The sequence below is a fragment of the Balaenoptera physalus genome (genome assembly GCF_965194825.1).
Source record: "Balaenoptera physalus genome assembly, chromosome: 16".
Classification (NCBI taxonomy): Eukaryota; Metazoa; Chordata; class Mammalia; order Artiodactyla; family Balaenopteridae; genus Balaenoptera; species Balaenoptera physalus.
The window spans coordinates 63,005,725-63,019,902 of record NC_138898.1 but is presented as its reverse complement, the minus strand read 5'-3'; the positions used below and the strand labels follow the sequence as shown (position 1 = coordinate 63,019,902).

Here is a 14,178-nt window from a genome sequence, read left to right as displayed (position 1 = left end):
ATGCTCCCTTGGGCGTCAGAAGCCCACGGTTCTATAGGAGCCTCCCGGGTGCTTACCCTGACCACCTTCCTTCTCGGAAGGTCAAGCAGGCTTGTCCCCCACAGGCCTGCTGGCTACCTCTGCTCCCCCCGATGTGGCAAGCTGGCGGCTCACAGGCCAGTGTGCAACACAGCCTGTGGCATTTTGTTAACATAATGAGTGGCCTTTGTGTAAAAATCTCATTTCCCATGAAAAGTCTGGGTTTCTGGCTTCCCGTGAAGATATCGCATCTGGTAGTACCAGGTGAGGTTTGCTGAGTAGAGTCACCTGCCCTCCCCGCCCAGCAATGAATTGCCACCCGTCATGGGGCTCGCAGGGTTGCTTTTTTTTTTTTTTTTTTTTTTTAAGGGCTTTACACAGATTATCTCACTTCATTCTCATAACTCACCAAAGGAGTAGATGCTATTATAATCTGCATTGTACAAAAGACAAAACAAAATAAAAAATAAACCAATAAGGGTTTGGAGACATTAGGCAGTTTTCTGAAGGTTACCTTCTCATTACTTTCATTCTTTTTTTCCGTAATTTTTTTTTTTAAAGATAGTTTCTTTTTAATTGTATAGAAGTTTTTAAAAAAAATTTTTATTAGAGTATAGTTGATTTACAGTGTTGTGTTAATTACTGCTGTACAGCAGAGTGACTCAGTTATACATATATATACATTCTTTATTTTTAATGATGATTTTTAAAAATTCTTATTTCTATTTTTTGGCTGCATCGGGTCTTAGTTGCGGCGCTCGGGCTCCTCGTTGTGGTGCGCGGGCTTCTCTCTAGTTGAGGCGCGAGGGCTCAGTAGTTGGGCACACGGGCTTAGTTGCCCCGTGGCATGTGGGATCTTAGTTCCCCAACCAGGGATGGAACCAGTGTCCTCTGCATTGGAAGGCAGATTCTTAACCACTGGACCACCAGGGAAGTCCCTATATACATTCTCTTTCATATTCTTTTCCATTATGGTTTATCACAGGATATTGAATACAGTTCCCTGTGCTGTACAGCAGGACCTTGTTGTTGATCCATCCTGTATATAATAGTTTGCACCTGCTAGTCCCCAACTCCCAGTCCCTCCCTCCCCCACCCCCTCCTCCTTGCGCACGGCTGGGCTGCTTTCTGGCTCCAGCGCTGAAATGCAGCTCCTCACAAGCGGCCGGGAGCTGGCGCCGACCTGTGCACGTCGTGCTCGCTTCCCTCCATCAGGAGCACGAGGCCCCCGCTGATGTGAGGCTTCTGCACCCGTGGGCTGCATGTGGCCGCGCTGTTCAGTTACTGGCGGAATAACCCAACATTTCCCTTTGGGGAATTGGTCACTGTCGCTGATAGGTGGGAAGGTGGTGATCACTGTCACCGACACAGTTCACTTCAAAGGTGACCCATTTTCAAAGAGGGCAAGTGATATTTGGAGTCACATTAGGGGAAAGTACTGGATTCTTCAAGAGGGTGGGGAAAAAATGCTGGTGTGATGAGGACTGTTTCGAGCCTTCTAGGTTAGAGCTGCAGCCTGAATGAGTTTGGGTTTAAATGCACGGGGAACACGTGGGACGTGGAAACCACAGAGTGAGTTCAGCCACTGCCCTTTGGGCCCTGGAGTGAGGGGGCTCTGGGTTCTTTCCTAGGCACCCGGTGGCCACGTTTTTCCACCTGTTTTTCCGAGTAAGTGCCATCATCACCTACGTGGGCTGTGACTGGTTCAGCAGAAGCTTCGTGGGCTGTTTTGTCACCGTGCTTCTCCTCCTGTCCTTCGACTTCTGGTCTGTGAAGGTAAGGCCCCCTCACCTGTGGCAGCCTCGCTCCTGAAACACGTGGCTGCGTTTCCAGATGCTCACAGTTGTGATGTATGTGGCTGATCTGGGCTCAGAGGCACTTTGCTTTAAGCTGCTGATATGCGCTTAAGAATACTGAGCCGAATACTGTCACTTAAAATTAGAGAAAAAATACATTGCTTAGTTGAATAAATGGCTTCTGTCATGCTTGCAAACATATAGTATATGAGGGTGACAACTCCACAGGGCTTTGGATTTTTTGTAAATTTTACATATGACACAATATTATAAATAATATATTTTAAAATTCTATATAATATGAATATATATGTGTGTGTGTGTGTGTCTGGGGAGTCCTTTTATTTCATGAATGAAACTTTGTTTTTAAAATTTTTTATTGGAGTATAGTTGATTTACAATGTTGTGTTACTTTCTGCTGTATAGCAAAGTGAGTCAGTTATACATATACATATATCCACTCTTTTTTAGATTCTTTTCCCATATAGGTCATTACAGAATATTGAGTAGAGTTCCTTGTGCTATACAGTAGGTCCTTATTAATTATCTATTTTATATATAGTAGTGTGTATATGTCAATCCCAATCTCCCAATTTATCCCTCCCTCCCCTTCCCCACTGGTAACCATAAGATTGTTTTCTACATCTGTGACTCTATTTCTGTTTCATTAATAAGTTAATTTGTACCACATTTTTAGATTCCACATATAAGCAATATCATATGATATTTGTCCTTCTCTTTCTGACTTACTTCACTCAGTATGACAATCTCTAGGTCCATCCATGTTGCTGCAAATGGCATTATTTCATTCTTTTTTATGGCTGAGTAATATTCCATTTTATATATGTACATCTTCTTTGTCCATTCTTCTGTCGATGGACATTTAGGTTGCTTTTTAAGGTAAGCTTAGTTAAGAATTAGAGGCCTCAAAACTGATTTTGAGAAAGCCCCACAGTTCAGTTCCCCTCTCCTCCTTCTCACGGTGCAAGTTCGGCATGAATTGGTGACTTTTATTCATCAATGAATGACCCGTGGCCTGCTTGGAGACATTCTGTCCATTTTCCTCAGAATGTAACCGGACGACTCATGGTGGGCCTTCGCTGGTGGAACCAGATCGACGAAGATGGGAAAAGCCACTGGATTTTTGAAGCCAGAAAGGTACTCTCCAATACGTGTCAAGCTAGAACCGGGAAAACGGCCGTGGAAAGTTCCCATGGGTTCCTTTTGAGCTTTGTGGGATCTGATCCCCGCCGTACACAAAGCCCACTGCTGCTGGCGCTCCGTTCAGAGTCACATGTGGCAGAAGCATGTGTGACATGAACAAAAATCATAGCACACTCCTTTGCAACCATTTTTGCTAGTATTGAAATCGAATCACTTTCCCGCCACAGGTCTCTCCAAATACCGTGGCTGCCACAGAGGCGGAAGCTCGGGTCTTCTGGCTCGGCCTCATCATCTGCCCCATGATTTGGATCGTGTTCTTTTTTAGCTCCTTATTTTCCTTGAAGCTCAAGTGGCTGGTAAGGCAACATTTGCTGAAACATCTGTATAGAACCGGTGGTTGCAGGAGTGGGTTTTTGCTATTGATCGACCGATCAATCGAAACAACTTTGAGATAGAATTCACATACCAGGCAGTGCACCCGTTAGTGTGTACAATTCAGGGGCTTCTAGTCTATTCACAGGGTTGTGCAACCATCACCACAATCAGTTTTAGGGTATTTTCATCACCCCAGAAGGAAACCTTGAGCCCTTCAGCCATCACCCTCCCCATACACCTGTCCCCCCAGCCCCTGCCACGCACTGATTTCTCTGTTTCTACAGATTTGGCTATTCTGGACATTTTCTGTAAAAGAATCATATAATATGTGGTCTTGTGTGACTGAGCCCTCTCACTTAACATTGTTTTCAGGGTTCATCCCTGTTGTAGCAGGTGTCAGTACTGCTTTCTTTCTTATGGATGAATACTATTCCGTGGTATTAGACCGCATTTTGTTTATCCATTTATCCATCAGTGAGATAATCAATGGTTATTTGTTTCCAGCTTTTGGCTCTGAATAACGCTGCTCAGAGAGGAGCTTTTAGAAAAAGTGGATGACATCCTACCTTGGATAGGGAACCCTTCCTCAGTAGGAATAAGCTAGCCTTGGGGTTCTGCAGTTTTATTTCAGAGTTATCATGTTGCATTGCCATGATCTGATTCATTCAGTGAGGAAACAAAATATCTATGGACAGTCTGAGCAACGGCATAAAGAAGTGTGGGTTCTGGAGTCCAGATCCCGGCTCAGCCTCACTCCAGCTCTGCGACCTCAGGCAACTTTAGCTTCCCTGGGCTTCCATGTCCTCCCTATAAAATGGGATGATAACGGCCCCAACCTCTCGGGTTCCTGGTGATTAAAAGGTGTCCGTGAGTATTTGTAAGCACTCCATAGAGGTTGGCTATTACTAGCAGGTGTGGGCCAGAGCCAGTCCTACTTGCTTTGGGAGGAACATTTCAGTACATGCTCTTAGGAGAATTACATTTGCTTTATCTGAGCGCAGGCCCTCGTGATAGCTGGGATTTCTCTCCAAGCCGCTAACCTGTACGGCTACGTCCTTTGTAAGATGGGAGGCGAGAGTGACATCAGCAAAGTCACAGCCAGTTTTCTGTCCCAGACGGTGAGTTACTGAAGTCTGATTCCTGGACCCCTGACCTCCAAACACTTAAAAGTCAAGGAGGCCTGTTGGCAATGGCAGGTTTTGATGTTTTCCATATCAGCCAGGCCGCCACGGTTAGTTGTTTTTTTTGTGTGTGTGGTTAAAACATACCCAACAAAATTTACCCTTTTAACCATTTTTAAGTGTACAGTTCAGGGCTTCCCTGGTGGCGCAGTGGTTAAGAATCCGCCTGCCAATGCAGGGGACACGGGTTCGAGCCCTGGTCCAGGAAGATCCCACATGCCGCGGGGCAACTAAGCCCGTGTGTCACAACTACTGAGCCTGCACTCTAGAGCCCGCGTGCCACAACTACTGAAGCACGCGTGCCTAGAGCCCGTGCTCCGCAACAAGAGAAGCCACCGCAATAAGAAGCCTGCGCGTCGCAATGAAGAGTAGCCCCTGCTCGCCGCAACTAGAGAAAACCCGCGCGCAGCAACGAAGACCCAACACAGCCAAAAAAAAAAAAGATGGCAGAGTCCTTTAAAAATAAGTGTACAGTTCAGTGTACCCACATCATCATGTCACCACAACTCTGATCTTCACAAACCGAAACTCTGTACCCACTAAATGTTTAACTCCCCATTCCCCACCCTGCCCCCCACCAGCAAGCTCCTGGCAACCACCTACTTCCTGTCCCCATGCATCTGACGAATCTAGGGACCTCACGTAAGTGGAATCATACAGCACTTGTCTTTTTGTGACCGCCATTGTCGGTTTTGAGTGATTTCTTTAAACGACAGAATTAAGAACCATAACGTATTTTTTTCTTTAAACCTAGCCTTAGTTCTAGGAGAGAAATAGATCTTCTAAATTTGACCAGGCTCTTCCTGAAATGGTCTGAACCATCTTAAATGTGAACAGTGCAGCTTCACACCAAGACCTTGAGCAACCAGCCCTACGGGCTTTCAGTTCACTGTGGGTTTGCTCTGGCCTTGAATCAGCAGGATCAGGCCACACACATGTGAGACACAAAGCCAGGGCAGCCTCTTCCCCTTGCAGGCCTGTCCAAGAGACTTCCAGAAGCCCGGCCTTGAGGGGCTGGAGATTCACAAGTATTAGGTAAGAGGTGGGATCGAGGTGGCGGCCTGGACGGGGCGGGGCCGGGGGCTCCCGTGGAAGCGCAGCTCCCCTGGGCTCAGCCGGGCCTGTGGTCTGGGTGGGCCTTTAGAAGGGTCCCGCCTTCCTCCCCTTGAACAGGTGCAGATTTGACCCTATGCAGGCAAGCGGGGCGGGCGACGAGAGAAGGGGAGGGAAGGGACAAGGGGACCTGCCCCCCTTCCACTTCCACGCCTGGAGGAAGATGGGAACTGGGAATTCACTCTTCCCTCAGCTGTGCTCAGGTCCTGTGTGTCTTTCAGAGTGAGCGTCTCATGGCAACGAGGATCTTCTTGGAGTTTGCATCTCTCTCCTTTTTATGTAATGTTAAAAAACCCTGTAAATTGTCTGACGCTGGAAATTGCTGGATATAGTGAACACACATTCCTATACAGGGTGTCGACACTGACCCCCAAATCTGTTCTCCTGTGGGTGATCCGAGGGTTTTTTGACTACGCCCAGCCGTGTGGTGTGCACTGACCTCAGGACAAGCCCCAGCAGGAGGGTCTATCAATCACTGCTGTAATTTTTTCTCCGCCTGAGGAACAGCGTTTGCACTATGCTGTCTGAAACTGTGACTGAATATCTGCAGCGAAGCCACACATTCACCCCTTTATCCCTTTGGTTCTTTTTCAGGCTTATTTTCCGAGGCAGCGAAGGCTCAAGTGAGAGGTTCTGTAATGGAACAGCTTCCGACAGAGAAGAAAATTCCATGACCCACAAGCCGCTGGTTTTTTACATGAAGCAGGCCTTGGGGCAGAGGTTTGAGGAGATGTTTTTATTTTTCAAACGGCACATCTGTAAAGAATGCCCTTTACATATGTTCTAAAGAAAAGTGTACAAGTGTTAGATGATTAAAGTGTCTCTGAAAAAGGGACTTCACACCATGCCTGGGGCTGGTCCCTCTCTGCCTGTGACCCCTGCTCTGTCACCCAGCTGGTCAGGTGTGATGGGACGTGCCGCCTGTGTCCCTAACGTCCTCCTGTTTCAGGAGCCGACGAGGTTCTCCCCTTTTGGCTGACGCAGACTACAGGACTCCTGGATTCCTAGAAAACAGACGGCAGGCGAGGAAGCAGTGGCGGCTCTTGGTGGCCCTGCCCTGTGCTGGCGAGGCCGTGTCTAGATGGGGTGGAGTCCCCAGGTGTTTTAATTCTCCCAATAGTCCCATTTCGGCTGATGCCCTTAATCTCTGAAAGTGAGCCCAATACTGCCCACTGCCCATCTGTGGTTATAACCACGGCTGGAGGCCTCACGCCGGCCCATTCTACAGATCAAGAATCCCGGAAATGACGTGATTTACCCTCAACACCATTTCACTAGGTCAAAAGAACTCAGCCACAAGCCGGGAGCCTAAAGCTTTAACTACTGACGACACGACACCTCTGCCTTAAATTCAACGCCTCTGACCTGTTGACTGAATCAGGCCTGCACGTGGGTTTGGTTTGGCTCACTGTGCTTTTTTTTTCTTCTTAATTTCTTTTTACAGCTTTATTGAGGTGTATTTCCTATACCATAAACTTCACCGTGTTTTTTAAACTATGACTTAGTTCACAACACTGATGTACCGGAAGATTTTTCAAGACGACTCCTGGCTTCCTGGGCTGACGGGGTCATCCCAGACCTCACTACCCCAGTGTCCCCACTGAAGCTGTGTGGCCACTTATGGCTGCAGTGACCATTTATGATCCTGAATGGGACCTTCTCACACCCAGCCCACTCTGCTCACTTATGTCACTTCCTGGCCCCGTGCCATCTGGAGTCTCAAGATTCACTTAAACACTTACTCTGAATTATACTTCTGTAGGCTAAAGTGGCTGGTGAATCTGGTGCTTCGGCAAAAAAAGACTCTCCTTTGTCGCAACTCTTACCTTAAAGAAACAAAAGAAAGAAAATCCATGAAGAAAGCACAGTGGTGATGTGAACCTGGGGCTCTTTCTGTGCCCGTGACACTGAAGATCGAGCCCACCTCACTTGTAATGAAGATCAAACCTGAGACAGAATGTCGGGGTCTCGAGGACCTCGCCTTCCCCGCCTCCATCCAGCAGGGACCCCGGCTAGCGTTTCCTCGCAGCTCTGACCCGTACCTGGCCGATGGTGTTTAGTGTGTGTGCCTGCGAGTCATCTGGGTCATGTGCAGCAAATGCAGGTTCCGGGGCCCCCATTATGATCAGATACAGCAGCTCCTAGGCAGGCCCAGGAACCTGCATTTAAAAGACCAATTCGTTCTTTCAGTAAAAAGATAATAAAGGCACACAGTAAGAGTATGGAATACAAAAGGTTATACCACAAAGAATGAGTTCAAAGGAGGCTACCAGTGTTTCAAGTATCCTTCTAGAAATATATGTATATAAACGTGGCATATACACACTCATGTATTTTAAAAAAATGCTTGGGAGTGTATGACACACATATTCTGCCCACTGCTTTCTCCATGTGTACTTTATCTTGAAGGTCACTCCAGGTTGGCATCAGTCCACCTGCTCTGTGTACTGCAGCGCCTCCTCGGGACACACAGGTGGTCTCGCATCCAGGTGAGCACGGGGCGGGACCTTGGGCAGGCAGCATGCTCCCCTCCCGTCTGGTCCTGGGTAGACCCCGCTGCCAGCTCCTCTGCCCCCGCCCCCCCTGCTGGAGAAGCAGGGTCAGTGGTTCCACAACCCACAGCCGCTCCCCAGCCTCCTGGGGGGATCCTGGCCAGGCCAACCGTGGAGCAGTCGTCGCCTCAGCTCCCCAGCACGTTGCCCGGTGGGACAGGGACACCCGAGACGGGGGGCAGAGTGGGCCCCCACGTGGCCCGGGCACCGTGAACTGTGGCGGAAGCAGCTAGGGTAGCCTCCGAGTTCACGGCCGCTGGACCGGGTCTGGGAAGTCACAGGTCCCACAACAGGCTCGTGGGGCCACTTCCTTCTGATTCTCACCCCGCGTCCTCTCACTCCTCGTCCTCCCTTCCCCAGAGGACCCGCCTGTCCCCTTACAGATGCGCTCTGGTTGGTTCCCCATCTCCACAAAACTCCCCCTCTCCTGCCTGTCGCCTGCAGGCGGCACCCCTTGGGCACTGCCCTGTCCAAGGCTCCCCTCGTGGCCCTCCTTCCATCCACGCAGCCCCCGGCAGTGGCTCCATCACCGTCGCCACCTCGCAGGTGCGGCCTGAGGCCCAGCGCCTGGCAAGGACCCGCCGGAGCCCGCAGCCAGCGCTGGGGCAGTGCGGATCCAAGCCAGGGCGCCCAGCCCCAGAGGTGCTTCCGCGTGACCCTCAGGCGTGCGGGGCTGGGGAGGCCGAGCATCACGGCGCTAGAGCCCGGCCGCTCCTCTGCTGCACGTTCCCACAGGGGCTGAGCGCGTCCTTCACGGCCTCGTCTGTTCCTGGTAACGCGGCTGTGCCCTCACCGGACAAAAGCGGCTCCGGAAGGTCACAGTGACCTCACTTGGCCCTGCCCGCCTCGCCGCGGCGCGTCACGGCATTAACCGCCTGTCCTTCCCGGCGCTGGCCCAGCTCTCTGCAGCTACAACCGGAGGTGAGGTCTGGGGACATGTACCTTGTCACACAGGACCGTGCCCGCTAGACGGCACTGAATCGGCGGCTGCACCGGGCCCCCTCCTGTGAGCTGCCCTGAGGACTAGGGCGGCAGCGCAGCCGGGAGCGGGTGGCGGTGACTGCTCAGGCTGCCACGGCTCACCGGCCCCCACGGCATCACGTGGGCCGCCCGCCTCCGGAGGCCTTTGAGGGGAGGCACCTGCTCCTACGGCCCAGGGGGAAGCTCTGGTCAACGTGAGGACAGTTTACAGCGCCAGGGAAGGCTGGAAAAGCAGCCGAGTCCTCTGTTTCTCGGGGAAACCACATACCAGGAGCGCTGCTGGGCGTGGAAACGGGCGAGGTGCGGTCTCAGGAGCTGCCCTCGGGTCCCCGAGCTTCTCTGGGGCTCTTCCCGTCCACCTCCTCAGGGCAGGCCTCCAAGCTGCGCTCTCGGCCCCGCCTCTCTGCACCTCCCAGCCGGTCGCAGGCGCGTCCCCCTCCAGCCCTGACCCCTCTCCCCGCCCGCTGACAAAGCCAAGGCCTCGGCCGCCTCCACACAGCACCAGGAGGGAGCCGCCGGTCCCTGGATGGCGCCTCCTGCGCTCGCCGGTTCCGGGGGCTGTCCCCGTCTCCCCGTGGCTCACACGGCAGCACGGACGTCCGTGACACCTCTCAAATCCTGGCACTTCCCCCTGTGTGTCCCCCTCTCCCTGGCAACGCCCAGGCCCCAGCCCAGCCCTCACCTCCTCCCGGTTCTCCTGCCAGCGCAGCCGCCGCGGCCTCGGCCTCTAAGCGCACACGGCGCCCACCCTCCCAAGGCTCTCACTTCCGAACAGCTGGGGCCCGAGCCCCGTCAGTCTGTCGGCTTCCCTCAGGCCCGGGCACCCCTGCGTAACCTAACTGTCCCACTTCCTCGTGGTGGGGGGGGGGTCACACCTGACTTCAGCAAGGTCAGCTCCTGCTACTGTGGGGAAGCAAATCTGGCGGCGGCTGTCCTCGCCGCCCCACCCCGCGAGCCGACGCCCCGGAGTGAGTGTGGGGTGGAGGTGGGCTCCCCGGAGGACTCTGGTACCCAGAGAGGAGTGCGAGCCCCGGAGGCAGGCCAGCGACTTCCCCTCGCGCTCGCCGAGAGAAGCCGGGCGCCAGGAGGGCTGCGCCGCGCTTCCCTGTGGACGGGACATGCGGGGCACCTTCCTCGGGAGTTTTCAAGGCTAATTCTGTACCTGACTTTCAGTCAGAACCTAATTCCTGGGTAAGAGAAGACTCGAAGGCACGCCCCTGGCCGCCTCCCCAGGTTACGCTGGCCTGGCCCCTCCCCTCAGTGACTTTCTTTCCTCCCGCCCCCTGCTCTCTTCTCCTCTTCCAGGCCCCTCCTGCCCCCCCAAAGTTCCCCTGCTCCCTTGGCCACAGGCCGCCACGGGTCTCACTGCTCCTCTCGGCTGGAGGGCGTGCAGGCTCCGGGGACTCACCCACCTATGCGTGGATCCAGAGGCACTTTGCCGAGAAGCGGGACCTTCAGGTCCTGGCACATGACCTCCGCACCCCCAGTCGTCGGCAGGAATATCTGAGACTCCTTCTGGGAGGCAAATTAAAGGGGGAGGAATCCTGATTTCGTTTCAGAATCATACGAATGGACCACATTTTAAAGCAACTTTAAAAAATGGCTATTTTGAATGTGAAAAGAATTTTCATTAAATCAGCAACAGAGGGTTTTAACTGATTCCACTTCCCGAAACGATGGGGAAAACAGAAACGGTTTCCCAGAGATCCACCCCTATGACTTCCTCAGGCAGGAGGACGGGACCTGGTTGGACGTGCTCTCACCTGGCACTTGGGGCAGGTGAAGCCGCTCATGTTCTCCACCACCCCGATGATGGGCAGCTTCACCTTGTGGCAGAAGTTGATCTCTTTCCGGACGTCCTGGAGCGACACCTCCTGCCAAGGTTCAAGAAGTCCAGTTATGTCAAAGTCAAAGCATAAAAAGAGAACATCCGCGTGGTGGAGGGATGGCTGCAGGGCCGTGGCATCACCACCGTGAAGTGTTAGAGACTGTGCCCCGTGTTCCGTATTTGTTTCATGCCGACCACGTGTGAGCCCTGTTCCAGGTGCTACTTACTTCCCACAAAGCTCAAAGGATAAACCTGAACAGGCAAATGTCCAATGTACAACGAATCTACAGGAAAGTGACCCTTTAACCCACCTCCGTGTTCCACTTTCCCATCAGTGTACTAGGCTGAGCCCGAGTGGGCACAGCTTTCCAGGTCAGGGGCAGCCTGTGGGCTCGTCTGGCTGCCTAGTTTCATAAATAAAGTTCTTCTGGAACACAGCCCGGCCCACTCTTCTGCACAGTATCTCGGGCCGCTTTCGCCCCACAATGGTACAGCTAAAGGGCCGTGACAGAGACTGTGTGACCTGAAAAGCCTGAAACAGTTACTCTCCAGTCCTTCACAGAAAAAGTACACCAACCTCTGATCCTGGGTATCGTGAACCCAAACAACTTTATGCACAAAAAGAAAATAAGGACTATTACCAGGTTTGGATCCCTTCAGATTCACTTCTGGACTCTGAATGTGTATCTTACAGCGTGAGGACTGTGGATAATCCGGGCTTAGTACCCACCCCAGTCCCCCAGTTAATTTTACTGCAGACACGTGTCCAAGGGTCATGTGCTGTCAAATACGGCTACTCCTTAACATCTGTGGCTTTAACGGTCACAGGCCTCCAAAGGGTCCTGGCTTTGAGTCCTCTATTCTCCTGAGGCCCACGTTTGGCCCTCGAGCCCTTTGAGGCTGGGGTACAGACAGAAGGGCATTTAGCTAGAAAGTAAACTGGCTGTTACTAAGCGTCTCACCTCAGTGCAGCCGTGGTTCTCTCCCTGGTATCCTCTACAAGCCCTGCTTTGTCAAAAATGACCCCCAGAAACTAACACACCACTGTAAAGCGATTATACTCCAATAAAGATGTTAAAATAAATAAATTAATTAATTTTTTAAAAATGCAGTTCTCACAAAAAAAAAAAAAAAGAAATTAAAAAAAAGAAAAATGACCCCTAAAGAAAGGCAGCTGCTGGATGTGCAGGGCTCCGAGAAAGTGGGCGTCCCCAGCCTGAAGCCACGTTTTCTAGAGAAGTTACATACAGAGGTGCACAAACACGGGGCATCCCCCCCAGGCTTCCTGGAGAAGGGCCGGCATCTGCTCGGTCCACTCCCCTCCTCCTGAACCCAAGCGGACTCTCTTTCCTTCACAGTAAACATGGTATCGGAGAGGCCATCCTTGTGTCAACTCGATTGTTGCTGTTGCTTTAGACTTGACTTTTAGAGCGGTTTTAGCTTCATAGAAAGCACAGAGTTCCCATGTGCCCCTGCCCCACGTGGAAAGCCCCGCCCACCGTCAGCACCCGCATCAGAGCGGACGTCCCCACGCCACTGTTCTCATGGGTCATTTCTTTGGGACCTACTCTTGAGAGCACTGCTGGTCTAAGGGTGGGCCCCAGCCTCTCTTTAAAAATTCAGTAGGAAACATCCCTAACGACAAATTCGTCTTCTCTCCAGCGCCATCCTCGGGCCAGGCGCCCCTCACCCAGGCCCACCCCCGCCCCCGCCACCTAATGCCTCCCTGTCCGCGGACAATAGCTGGACCGAAGGTCAGTGTAAGGCTTCTGCGGATCCCAGTCAGGGTGTGCTGCAGAGCCCAGGGTCTCGGGCTGTCGGAGAAAGAGGCCCTCCGGGTGGGGGGCCTTGGCTCACCTGCGGCGTGGTGATGATCACCGCCCCATCGATGTGCGCTGCGGCCAGGTACTGCACGGCCGACAGGTGTTCGTCCGACGTCCCGGGCGGGGTGTCCACGATGAGGTAGTCCACCTCGCCCCAGTCGACGTCTCGGAGGAACTGCTTGATCATGCCTGCGAGGAGGAGCCACGGGGATGCCTCCTCGCTCCCATGCTTCTGACTCTCTTTACAGAGCACAGCTCGTGACCTTTACGTACGGATCACCTGTGCTCTCGATCAGTGGTGTTTGGCAACGTCTGGGGACATGTCTGCTTGTCGGTGACTAGGGTGGGAGTTCTACTCGCCTCTGGCGCACAGACGCCAGGGTACTGCTAAGCCCCTGTGATGCGGAGGACAGCCCACCCTCCCCAAACAAGGAATTATCTGGCTCAGAACGCCAACAGCACCGAGGCTGAGGAACCTTGCCCAGATGGGCACTTTCCCATCATTACCTGCAGCCTCAGTGCCTAGTCAACCTGCTACTGATTTGACCTCACATACTTCTCTCTTTGACACAAATAAGAACACAGACCACCTTAGGAATAATTTCAGGGTTAGGTAGATTTTCAGGAGAGAAAAACCCCCAATAGATGTTTAAAATTATAACATTTCGTTAAATAAAATTGGTATTTCTATTGGCTCTCTTCAACCAGTGAAGAGGCAACCAGATGCATAAAAATAATCCTCTATGACGCCCAGCAGGATGAGCCTGAGGCCGTCCTGACAGAACGGGATGCAGTTCTGCCCTTGGAAGGACGTGACAAGAGACAGAAAGCAGAGTGGCAAACCATTTTTCTTTGGTCCCCTCCAGATAACGGCATCATCGGGGCTGCTGAGCAAGAAACCCACGGACATCACCCCCAAGTTGTCTTCCAGGAACTAGAAAGGATGATGCAAGAAACATTTTACTTAAAACCACAGTGCAAGGCACCTCCCTATGTCTTTTGTCTGAGCCCTGGCTGAAAAAATTGGGGGGACAAAATTACTATGTGATCTGTGAGTATATTCACTCTTTGAATCCTTAAATCTTTTCTTTTCTTTTTTTCGAAAAAAATCATTAAAAAAAAAGGTTACTTGGGGCTTCCCTGGTGGCGCAGTGGTTGAGAATCTGCCTGCCAATGCAGGGGACACAGGTTCGAGCCCTGGTCTGGGAAGATCCCACATGCCGCGGAGCAACTAAGCCCGTGTGCCACAACTACTGAGCCTGCGCATCTGGAGCCTGTGCTCCGCAACAAGAGAGGCCGCGATAGTGAGAGGCCCGCGCACCGCGATGAAGAGTGGCCCCCCGCTTG

General features: G+C 52.2%; 2 protein-coding genes across 8 annotated transcripts in view; one reads left to right on the top strand and one right to left on the bottom strand.

Moving 5' to 3' along the window:
• The window catches only part of TVP23A (trans-golgi network vesicle protein 23 homolog A), a 32,765-nt gene extending 26,273 nt beyond the window's left edge, over nucleotides 1–6,492 (top strand). The window contains exons 3-8 of one of the 5 annotated variants that reach the window (XR_014255282.1): nucleotides 1,650–1,794; nucleotides 2,883–2,972; nucleotides 3,206–3,334; nucleotides 4,355–5,569; nucleotides 5,869–5,926; nucleotides 6,242–6,492. Coding sequence is in view for 1 of the 5 variants with exons in the window: in XM_082432524.1 (XP_082288650.1) it covers nucleotides 1,650–1,794; nucleotides 2,883–2,972; nucleotides 3,206–3,334; nucleotides 4,355–4,483 (493 nt within the window). In the remaining 4 variants the exon portion in view is untranslated. Of the gene's footprint in view, nucleotides 1–1,649; nucleotides 1,795–2,882; nucleotides 2,973–3,205; nucleotides 3,335–4,354 lie in introns of all 5 variants that reach the window. The other 4 variants (XR_014255281.1, XR_014255283.1, XR_014255284.1 and 1 more) reach the window with 4 other exon arrangements.
• The window catches only part of NUBP1 (NUBP iron-sulfur cluster assembly factor 1, cytosolic), a 28,972-nt gene that overhangs the window by 3,859 nt on the left and 10,935 nt on the right, over nucleotides 1–14,178 (bottom strand). Inside the window, exons 6-11 of one of the 3 annotated variants that reach the window (XM_082432513.1) lie at nucleotides 13,675–13,765; nucleotides 12,866–13,020; nucleotides 10,944–11,054; nucleotides 10,593–10,692; nucleotides 7,390–7,473; nucleotides 6,369–6,651 (exon numbers count right to left, since the gene is read on the bottom strand). In XM_082432513.1, the coding sequence (XP_082288639.1) occupies nucleotides 6,593–6,651; nucleotides 7,390–7,473; nucleotides 10,593–10,692; nucleotides 10,944–11,054; nucleotides 12,866–13,020; nucleotides 13,675–13,765 (600 nt within the window). In that variant the 3' untranslated portion in view covers nucleotides 6,369–6,592. Of the gene's footprint in view, nucleotides 1–6,368; nucleotides 6,652–7,389; nucleotides 7,474–10,592; nucleotides 10,696–10,943; nucleotides 11,055–12,865; nucleotides 13,021–13,674; nucleotides 13,766–14,178 lie in introns of those variants that run through there. The other 2 variants (XM_082432512.1, XM_082432514.1) reach the window with 2 other exon arrangements.